We start from the raw sequence: 11,675 nt of genomic DNA on the forward strand, positions 1-11,675 counted from the left end.
CTACTGTATAGGGGAGAGCAGGGCAAAACCTAACATCCTGTTTGTTTGTATGTGTTCTCTAGTATGCAGAAAAGTAGTTAGGGTTCAAAACTATTTTGTTCTTTCCCACTATTTTGACATCATGTCTTTTATGAATAAACCATATACTTTTTTAATTATTTACCAGGAAAGAAGAGAAGTGTTGTAACATGACTGTATGACTGTTTTAAATCTGATTTCATTAAAAAAAAAAACATTATATTATATTATATTATATTATATTATATTATATTATATTATATAAAACACAATACAAACTGTGATATCTAAGGATACACATTTAGAAACTTACAAATTATTTAAAAAAATCTATTCTTATAAATAAGAATAGGAAGCAAAAAAAACTCTGTTTGTTTACTTACTGTCTGTGTAGGCTATCTGTAAATTATTTTGGGCAGCTAGATTAGATTAGATTAGATTAGATTAGATTAGATAGATAGATAGATAGATAGATAGATAGATAGATAGATAGATAGATAGATAGATAGATAGATAGATAGATAGATAGATAGATAGATAGATAGATAGATAGATAGATAGATAGATAGATAATTCTAAATGAACACTGAAAACATAGCTGAAATTTAATGTGTGTCTGAAATATAAATTACACTAAAATAGTTAAAGTAAATTACACACACGGTTGGTATGGCAACCAGTAAATGCATTAAGTTTTGTCATGTCAGGGTGGGTGGAAATGTATGTTAAACATGTCTTATACAACATTCCCCCGCTCTCTGATTCTCAAGTCTATACTGTAGAATATACATCATAAGTGTAAAAATCATATCAATCAAATAAAAAAATTAAAAAATCTAATCAAAACCTCAATTTTTAAAACTTTGGCTTAATTTTATACAAGTCGATATTATAACATTAAAATAGCATCAAAACTTTATCCTTAAGGACTAAAAACTGTAATAAATAGTTTTAGATATATCCGGTTAATGAATGATGAAAAGAACGAAATGAAGTTTGTTAGAATGCTAACAGATTACAACATACACATTTTATACTTAGTTCAGGTTCAAACTGCTCACCTGATTAAACATAATAAGCATAATATAATGTCCATCTTATCCAGGAGTCTTTATGTGCTAACTGCGTTATCTTTCAGTAACAAGAGAAAATCCATCCAGACTTGTGTGTGTGTGTGTGTGTGTGTGTGTGTGTGTGTGTGTGTGTGTGTGTGTGTGTGTGTGTGTGTGTGTGTGTGTGTGTGTGTGTGTGTGATAATCCAGTTAAAGGATTTAGGAAAATCTACTTTGGGTATAGTTTTGGAGAAGAAGGAGCTTAAATGTAAATCCGAAACAAATGTTTAAAACACATGCATATCAGACAAAACACAAGAATTTGGGCAAATGTAAACAACCACAAACATACACAAACTCATACACGCACACCTACAAACAGAAACGTATGCATTTATTGTAATATAAACTTTTTAACACTACTGAAATATCTTAATTTCACTGTTTGTTTATTTGTTTGTATAATTAATTAAGTATATGTGAACATTTTACATCATTAAAATATACAAACACCGAAACACACAAACTAACAAATACATTTATTTCTTTAAACTAAATATAATTCTATTTCATTTTTATTAAAAAAAATTGATACCAGTGAGTATGGATATTTGTTTGTTTGTTTGTTTGTCTCATTATCTCGTTAAATAATTATAATAATGACTTCACTTTCTGACACAGATGAAATTGTTTTGTTTAATTTGATAGCAAAAAAATGTCAATAAAATAATTAATTAAAAAAGGAACATATTTATTGAACATAATCTGATCTCAATCAGAGATATCAGAATGATATAATAATAATAATAATAATAATAATAATAATAATAATAATAATAATAATAATAATAATAATGAAAAGTAAATCAGATAAAATAATAATAATAACAATATTAATAATAAATTGATAATACGATCTCACTGTTTATGAAACAAAGAGAGTTAGTTAGTTAGTTAGTTAGTTAGTTAGTTAGTTAGTTAGTTAGTTAGTTAGTTAGTGTATTTCAAAAATTCTATCATAAATTTCAATTAATTCATTAATTAACGTATTTAAAAATAATTATCCACTTTCATGTTTTGTAATATAGATAGATAGATAGATAGATAGATAGATAGATAGATAGATAGATAGATAGATAGATAGATAGATAGATAGATAGATAGATAGATAGATAGATAATGAATCCTATCCCGCAGGCTGACACCAGGTGGCGGTGTGGAGTCTTGGAGCTGCTGCTGATTTTATTTTGTAGAAGAAGAGAAACTGCCACAACAAGCGAGAACATGATAGCACCATCGTCACTAGTCTATGGTTGTGTTTGTAAAACGCTAATGAGGATTAAACCCCTGTGTGCACACGTGTGTTTATAAACACTGCCAGGAGAAGTGCACACTCACTGTTAGTAGCTCTCAGTACGAGTTCAGGAAGAGAAGATGTCTGTGCACTTTGAGGAGAGGAGCGGAGCGGTTGTGTGCCAAACTCCCTGGGGTTCGTGGTACCAGACCATGGAAGAGGTGTTTATAGAGGTGAATGTTCCTCCTGGGACATCTAGCAAAGACATCAAGTGCAGCCTGGGCAGCAAACACATAGAGCTCGTGGTGAAAGGAAAGGAAATCTTCAAGGTAAGTTTACTATTGTTAAGAGTAACTGTAAAATTTCACCTCCAGGTACACTGTAGTTTATAAAGATTTAAAAGTCATGCTTAGAGAATACAGCTTAGACCCTAAGATGGTTACTTAGAGGTTTACTAGCATGTTGAACATCAGGTTTAAGCCTGGTCCAGTTGGTATGTCAGTGTCCCTTCATTCCTGACCAGATAAAACCATGTAAATGTCCAAACCCCCTAAAAAACCTTCAGATAAGCTGCTAGAACCAAACTGTAAATGTCCAAACATTTAAAACCATCAGATTCTGATTAGCTGCTAGAAGCAACATGAACACCTAGAACCAACCTGTAAATGTCCAAACCCTTTATAAAACCATCAGATACGTTGCTAGAAGAAGTATGATCAGCTAAAACCAACCTGTAAATGTCCAAACCTCTAGAACCATCAGATAAGCTGCTAGAAGCAACATGACCACCTAGAACCAACCTGTAAAGGTCAAAATCTCCCTATAAAACCATCAGATAAGCTGCTAGAACCAATATGACCAGCTAGAACCAACCTGTAAATGTCTAAACCCTTTAAAAAACCATCAGATACGTTGCTAGAATAAATATAACCAGCTAGAACCAAACTGTAAATGTCCAAACCCCCATAAAAAGCATATAAGTTAAGCTGCTAGAAGCAACATGACCAGCTGGAATCAATGGTAAATGTTCAAGCCCCTCTAAAACCGCCAAAAAAGACCTTACCTGAATGACTAGAGCCAACCTTAAAATGGCTAAACCCTCTAAAACCATCAGATAAGCTGCTCGAAGCAACATGACCAGCTGGAACCACCTTTAAATGTCCAAACCACTTTAAAACCATCAAATAAGCTGCAAGGACCAACCTGATAGCCTAGAACCAACCTGAACATGTCTAAAGCCGTATAAAAACCATCAAAATATACCTGCGAGGACCAACCTGACTCGCTCAAACCAACCTGCCAATGTCCAAACCCATTTAAAGCCAGTGTATATGCTGCTAGAATTAGCATGCAAATGCCCAAAACACATCTAAATCAATAAACCTTGACCATCTTGTCTACACAGACAGGATCAAACTGGAGACACCGATCTAGTCATGTAAGAACTGATAGTAATGGAACACAGAAGTATTGCTGACGTCATTGGAGATGCAGTGTGTCGGAAATTAGCTTGATGCATTTGTCAAATCTGGCTCCTTTTTTTTTTTCCTACCACAGGGCAAGTTGTTCGGGTCAACGGTGGGTGATGAAGCCACATGGACACTTGGTGAATTTATTTTTTTACTAAAGTCTTATAAGTGCATATGTTAATCCAAGCCAGTGCTTAATCAAGACTTTTTAATGGTTCAAAGAGGACAAAAAGCTGATCAGGATCATTCTGATGAAGACAAACCGCGACGCGGGGAACTGCTGGACGTCACTGCTAGAGGAGCAGTACGCCGCTGACCCATGGCTGCAAGACCAGATGCAGAGGAAACTCACCCTAGAGAGGTTCCAGAGAGAGGTACCTCACCTAAATCTTCACTTATTTACCCCATTGTTTCACAGCCTGTGTCTGAGGACAGATCCAGAATTCTGTAAAAAATAATCCTTATGTTAGAGTATGAACTGCCATAACGTTATGGTGCCTCTAAAGGGGTGGGATTGGGTCAGAGCATCTCCCAAACATCAGGTTTGGTGTCTGGTGTTTTGTACCTACCACAAATGCTTCAATGGAAGTACAAGCAGTGAACCAGTGGAAGGGTCATGAGAGGCCAGTGATCGATGGCGCACATGCAGAGCAAAAGCTAGCAGTCTGGTCTGATCTGACGGAAGAACTACTTAAGCACAGATTGCTGAAAAAGTTAATGCTGGCTCTGATAGAAAGGTGTTAGAACAGCTTGTTGTGTGGCTGCAGAACAGTCGGTGTGTTCATGCTGACCCGTGTCCACCACTGAAATCATCTACAATGGGGATGTGAGCATCAGACTAACTAATGAAACATGTTTTCTTTTACATCACATGGATGTCCTGGTGCACTTACCTGGGGACGATATGGCACAAGGATGCCTACTGCTGGGTGAACGTTCAGTCATGGAGTACATGTGGATGTTCCTCTGACATGTATCACCGATCTAAACATTGTTACCAACCAAGTAAAACTCTTAATGGTAACAGTATTTCATATAAGAGGACTCTCAGCAGGATAATGTGTCCTACCACACCCCAAACGTTGTACAGGAATGGTCTGAGGAACATGACAGTGTTTAGTCGACATCCTCAGATCTCAATCCGACCGAGAATCAGTAAGACGTGCCGGTCAAACAAGTTCGATCCACGAAGGCTCCAACTCGCAGCGTACAGGATTTTCTGTTGTAGAATCCACGCCTCAAAGGGTCAGAGCTGTTTTGGTGGCACAAGGAGAACCTACACAATTAGACAGAGGGGTTTAATGTCATGACTTTTCAGTGTTTGAGTGCATCTGTAATATTCTGTGGATCATATTTGTAATATATATAGTCCATTACACTGGACTTTCCCATCTGATCGTAACAGTTATTCAAACATTTCCCTGTTTTCAATTATGCTTTTAAAGTACACATGATGCACAGTAGAGCAGGTGAATGATGTGCTTCAGGAGGATTGTGGGAATCAGATTAAAGACCCTTTTTATCATCTCTGGTCTCTTACAGAATCCAGGGTTTGACTTCAGTGGAGCAGAAATCTCTGGAAACTTCCACAGCGGTGGACCGGATTTCAGCAGTTTACAGAAGTAACATAACTCAGGACAATAAGACTTTGTAAAGACTGCAGGGGTTTTTTTTGTGCTCAATGGGACAATAAAGGCAGGGTGCACCATCTCTGAAAGCCAATGTTAAGAGATGTGCGATTCTCTACCCAACTCTGCAAAAATAAAATGTTCATTGATTGTTTTAAAGCCAGAATGTAAAGTCTCTCACAAAGCCATTGGGCCCATAATACAGATCCAAGTAAAAGGTACCATTTCCCCCCTTTTGTTATTTCAGGACCTCGTGGGCTAGTGAAATGTTTGGCAACATGTATTTATTATTGAAAGGACTACAGAGTGTCGACACATTGGTGATTAAATCAGATACAAAAAAAAAAAAAATAGACACACGAGCAAAAGTTAGCATTTCAATAAGTCTTTTATTGAAAGGTCCACATTCAGGGTACCACTCATTAATTTGGTTAAATCAAATTACACATTTAAATCAACTCAATTGTCTGTTAGTACCCTTGAGAAAACAACGACTTTTGTCCTGATTAACAATTTTAGCCATTAGACCCCATACATGTAGTTTAATTTTAAACCCTGACCTACAAAATCAAAAAGGTCAGTCGTTTTAGCGTTCAGTGACGGATCACGTTAACTAACCGCTGCTGAACAAAACAGCAGTTAAAAAGAAAAAAGGAACTTCTATATAATCACCTTGGGCAGGAGTGTGCTAGAGGACAGCAACAACCTAGGGTGGGAGTTAAGGGCTTTGGGCCGATTTCTTGGTTCCTCTGATGTTCGTTTAATCACAAAACCCTTCTCCCTCCTCTTCCACATAGTGGACTGAGGACCTAGGCGGTTCAATACTTTCAACTGCTTTAAACAACCGGCGCAATCAGGCACCGATTTAAATGAGCAGGCCACGTAGACACCCTTGAGCCGGTCAAACCACGGAGTTACAACCTTCTCTGGCTGAGGGCCATCAAAAAAACTTGACTAGAGTTTCCCCAAAGTCAAATATTTGCAAGCTCATAGGAAAAAAAAAAAAAGTTTCTTTACAGATCTTCACACTTGATACAGACATTCTGTCTAGAAGCCAATATCAAGACAGTACATTTAGTCAGAAATTAAAGAAAATGGAGAAAAAGGAAAAAAAAAAAGCCACACTGCAGATTTTAAAAAGCAGATTCAGGGATTGTGGGTAAATGAGCGATCTTGTAGTAACTGTGCTTCAGCTGTCGAGCTGTTCGACCTGAGATGATCCAGCGCAGTCTCTGGCTGTTGGGCTTCCAGCTCTTGGTGGAAGAATAATCAGTCAGGCACTTAGAGATGAGCTCCCTCACACACACCAGGTCCCCATCTTTAATCTATAGGAAGAAACCCCAAATGAGAACCTTCATTAGATCAAATCTTTGTATTCAGGTGAACAAAACTGTTAGTCATGGTCAATATTTAGCAGAGCGATAGCTACGGGGTAGAATGACAGAGGGCTTGCATTAAAATCACTGAATTAAAATAGGACAAACAGGGTGTGTAATGTAACTCGATTTTAAACAGTGTTTCAAAAATTAAAAGCAAGATTTCCTGTAATTCACATCTTTGACTAGTCCTATATGGTCCACATAAGCATGTCTTTGCTGTGCTGCCATGATAGACGTTACAGATACAGCTGAATGACTTCAGCCTCCAGGTTCACAGTAGTAATTGCCCAACACGTACACAACACTTTGACATTACCTCCTTCTTAGCATTTTGCTTTTCTTGTACATAACGCACACCCAGACATGACTTACTGTCAGCTGGTGCTGAAGATCCTTCACTGCATCTCTCAGAGCTTGTACTGCCTCGGACTCGTGCTGTTCCTCGACCTCAAGAGCTAGCAGAGCCAGCGCCACCAATGAAGGCTGATGAAAGATAAAATCAGTAACATTCAGGGAAATTTTTAAATAATAAAAAAAAAAAATGTCACTTCAAATGCAACTTTATTTGTAAAGTGTCATTTGTGGATAAATCTGAGCCACTTTTGTCCTTAGGCCCCACTTGTAATGCAAAGGAACCATTTAGGAGGAATGCAAGTGATTAATATTAACTCCCAGTTATGAATAAATTACTTAAATGTATGAAATGTACAAATGGCTGTACAGAGAGACAGGTCATTACTGTTTGGTTTCTTGCAACTTGCAGGACACCATCAGTGGCACCCTGACAGTAGCAGTAGAGTAATCATTGCACAGTATTTCAGCAGTCAGTTATATATTCATTAGAAGCCACAAGGACTTGGTATAAAGTTTTACAAATGGTGAAAATAAGAATTAAAGCAATTCCATTTATGGGGAAAGGGAGGGAAAAAAACTCACCCTTAGCTTTGTGAATGCAAAGGAGCAATGGCAGGCCTTCAGCTGAGCCTCAAGCCTCTCCATAAGTATCTTTTTACTGTGTGTTAAGAGGGGGGGGGGGGTAAGAGTCAACGCCACTGAATCATCTGGAACTTAAGTACAGAATCACCCTGTGCCTAATACAGTAAATACAGAAAGTGGCAGTTTTGTTCACCTGTCAGCATCCACTTTCTCCTGTATGTAGCTGTGAAACAGTCGGACAAAATGCAGTGCTGTTGGACCTTTAACCTTCCAGTAGAGCTTTTCCAGAATTATCTTCTCCATCCTCATCATGTCCGAAACAGTGAAGCGGTTCTGGCTGATTCGGATCAGATCGCTAGCCAGAGGGACGTTTTTCTCCTCTTCTGAGGTCTTCACAGCAATGTAGAAGCAGCAAAGGCCAACACAGGACAGGTGCTTGGGCTGGATCTGTGAACAAGAGACAAATTAAACTCAGGTTTTACACAAACAGGTCAGGTAACTCATGGATCATTATCTAAACTGAACACAATAAAAAGGTTTAGCCAAAACAATTGTGTTCCTCATCCCACTTTGCCCTAGAATAAAGGGGCAATTCAATTCAAATGCATTTGTGTAGCACTTTTACCAATTGGCATTGTCTCAAAGCAACTTTACAGAACAAACAAAACAAAGACACGTACTGTGATAAGGGGGTTTTGAAAAATGACATCCCTACATATACAGTGTAAACATCTTGTATCGCCAACCTGAGTCATACCTTCATCGCAGACAAAAAGCGATCCAGGAGGCTCACAGCGAGGGCGAACGTCTCAGCGCCGAACCCAAAAAAGCAAGTCAGAGAAAGAAGATCTTTCACCTCAAAGTCCCTCATCTTCGAGGTCATCCTCATACCGTTGTCATGGGCCGACTCCAGGACACGGAGGCCACACAGTTTAGGTTGACACCGGACCTCCTGCTCTAGAAGAGCTTTCAGCTGGAGCACAAAAGGCAGACCTTCTGCACCACTCACCGTCTCAATCATCTAAACACAGACGAGAAATACCTTCAAGGTCATTTATGCATAAACCTTTATTAAATAAAAGTCAGCCTGAAAGTACAAGTAATTCTACATTTAAAAAAAGGTCATACAATAGGTTCAAGCCCATGTTACAGACCATAAATTTGTTCCTTGGAAAATTTCAGTACATTTATGCTCGTGTCCATTTTAAAACACCATGGATTTTAGGACTTCACTAACGTGTAAAGGAGTGAAACACTTGTGCTGTTGCAGGAAAAAAAAACCCACCACAACTTGTTACCACCATGAAGTTGAACAGCACGTCGTGCAGCTTTAAAATCAGCTGAAATGTTGGTCAATTTCTCAGTTTGTGATTACATTTAAAGGCACATTAGTGAAAATTAGGCACTAATCATGGGAGCTGAGGGAGAAAAGTGAAAAATCCTTCAAGCCCTCATCCACACCCATCATGGTGAAGGATCACAGGTGGCTTGCTAAGTGACTAATATGAATGACAAATCTGAAAAGTCAGTATTCCAAAGTTTTCTAAGCAACTAAAACTTTTGCCAAGGCTTTGGCTGAATCCATTTGTTTATTATAGCTATATACATTTTGTATAATTACTGAATACTGCACCTTTAAGACAGAAAAAAGTTAAATGAATTAATACACACGAGATCAATCATTTATTGGTTAAAAGTCAGCAAGACGTTTAATCAAACTACAGCAATTCATGCATCTTTGTTAAATTATACACAGTTAGTGCAACACAGAATATGGAGGCCAGTCATCCATATTGGTTGCTGTTAATCAAGGATTTTGTTTCCCAACCGTATTATGGCAAGGGCTAAATCCTACACGAGGATTGGCTGGTCGTTCCTAATTATTCAGATTGAGTGAAGCGCTAGCCAATCAAAGAAAGCGCTGAACGTATCTAGGCGATTCTAGAAATGGAGGCGGGACGTGTCGGAATACGGGTGGGAAGAAATGAAGTCACCGCTTCGGGTGTTATGTCTGGACATGCTCAGGATACGATACAGCTTGACCTTTTGTAACATATGGACGGTTATTTATAAACTTATAAAACGGATAAAAATCGCATTTAAACTGAAACAAACAGTTATACACCTTTACATTGTTTAGAAACTTTTACACAAGGTCTTTTTTTTGCTTTACGTGAAGAATAAATGAGGTTTAATAAGAATTTAGACGATAAAAGAAAACCACACAATCTTTTGTACGACACAAATCATGAGATACGATGCACCTTTAACGTTTTAAAGCATAAACGATAGCATGTGTAACTCGAGCTAGCAAGTGAACATAAATACAAAATGGCGAACTTACCTTCGGGTCTTTTATACAGGCTTTCAGAAGCGCGAGAAATAATTTAACAAGTTAAAAAAAAGGCTAAATAAAAGCTTAAGATAAAGAAAGGAAATTGAAATAGTTATAAAGTGTATGTTTAAAGCGAGGAATTTAAATTTCTGCCCAGCACACTCCCTGACCCTTGGTGTCAGGCAGCTGCTCAAGCAGCCGCGTCGACCTTTTATAGTCCACAGACAACGGCGTCGTGAACATTAGAACCATTTCATTGGTTGGTGTTAAAAGGGCGTTCTTTCATACTGCGTTTTTATTGGTGTCAAGTTGTAGAGTCACAAGCCACGCCTACTTACAACGACCGATGCCTTTTTAGTGCTTAAGTGCCAGTCGAACTGATTGCAGATCAGTGTAAAATGATCGCCGTTACCATGGTGTGTGTGTGTTCCAGAAACTACCACAGTAATATAACACTAATCACAACACACTGTATGGAGGAGACACATCATGTGTGTAGTGATTAGTACTAAAATAAGATGAAACACATGGTCATTTGTTTTTTTTTTGTTGTTTTTTTTGGTAAATCTTAAGGCCTAAATATTCTAAAAGCAGCAATATTTACAAATATACAAACTTTCTTTAAACTTGAACATGAACACAAAGTCGAATCAACACCGTAAACAACATAAAGTCTTTTTATTATTAATATTATTATTATTAATTGAAACTGTTATGTGCTGAAAAAATGTTTACTGGGAAATACAAAAATTACACACACACAAAAGTAAAAATTAAAAAAAAAAATTTAATACTAAATATTTTTTTTGGTATCAGTTACAAACTAAAATGATTCTATAAACCAAAATGGTCTCGAGATTTTGGACCCCAAAATGGTCTGACAATACCTCGTGTTACAATTGTATGATAGTCTGATCATTAAACACGAACATTTATTTCAAATCTTGCTAAAATGTCTGTTAGGAAGAAACCTCGGCTGCTTTCTTCGTCTTCTTTTTTCTTTTCTTTTTTTTTACCCTAAGTGAACATTACACCTTTTAAGAATGTATTTTTCTTATATCTTTATTAGCTTATATTAAGTGCAACAAAAGTAATAAAAAAAAAATGTTATACAAACGCTAATTACGATGCAACTTGAAGAATACTCATCTTAGATATCGAAAGAGGTTTTCATGAACAATTTAAAATAAACAAGTAAAATATGATCTGCCATATTTGTGCATTAGAAATGTTAATGAAATTGGATATGTATTTTTTTAATATATAAACTACCAAATTGAAGTAAAAGTTTTTAAAAAGTTCATATTTCTATTTTAGAGTAATGCGTTTAGAGCCTCACGATTTTCTCAAGCCATTTATCTGACCCAAACTCATTGTCCCAGAATGCCTCTCTTCTCCAGGTGCTTTATCAAGGCCACATGGTACGACAAAAACACTGTCCCTTTGCTCTGAGAAATAAATCCTATTATAGTAGCTCTGAAGCATAGTCAGGTAAATTTATACATAAAACCTGTATTTAATTTGAGAAATGAACACATGATTTGTCAGTACAATATCACTGGTT

General features: G+C 37.0%; 2 protein-coding genes across 2 annotated transcripts; one reads left to right on the forward strand and one right to left on the reverse strand.

Annotated features, from left to right (window-relative positions):
- Window positions 1–2,308: 2,308 nt before the first annotated feature.
- Window positions 2,309–5,620, forward strand: nudcd2 (NudC domain containing 2). Its single transcript, XM_027165218.2, has 4 exons — window positions 2,309–2,693; window positions 3,922–3,970; window positions 4,056–4,207; window positions 5,376–5,620. Exons 1-4 carry the CDS (start codon window positions 2,505–2,507, stop codon window positions 5,457–5,459), a joined length of 474 nt encoding a protein of 157 aa, XP_027021019.1. The 5' UTR covers window positions 2,309–2,504; the 3' UTR covers window positions 5,460–5,620.
- Window positions 5,621–5,830: 210 nt separating this feature from the next.
- On the reverse strand, window positions 5,831–10,309 carry ccng1 (cyclin G1). The gene is made up of 6 exons (XM_027165216.2): window positions 10,121–10,309; window positions 8,534–8,797; window positions 7,970–8,223; window positions 7,777–7,852; window positions 7,213–7,323; window positions 5,831–6,786 (listed from the first exon to the last, which is right to left on the reverse strand). Exons 2-6 carry the CDS (start codon window positions 8,795–8,797, stop codon window positions 6,595–6,597), a joined length of 897 nt encoding a protein of 298 aa, XP_027021017.1. The 5' UTR covers window positions 10,121–10,309; the 3' UTR covers window positions 5,831–6,594.
- Window positions 10,310–11,675: the final 1,366 nt, after the last annotated feature.

Source organism: Tachysurus fulvidraco, chromosome 10 (assembly GCF_022655615.1).
Source record: "Tachysurus fulvidraco isolate hzauxx_2018 chromosome 10, HZAU_PFXX_2.0, whole genome shotgun sequence".
Taxonomy (NCBI): Eukaryota; Metazoa; Chordata; class Actinopteri; order Siluriformes; family Bagridae; genus Tachysurus; species Tachysurus fulvidraco.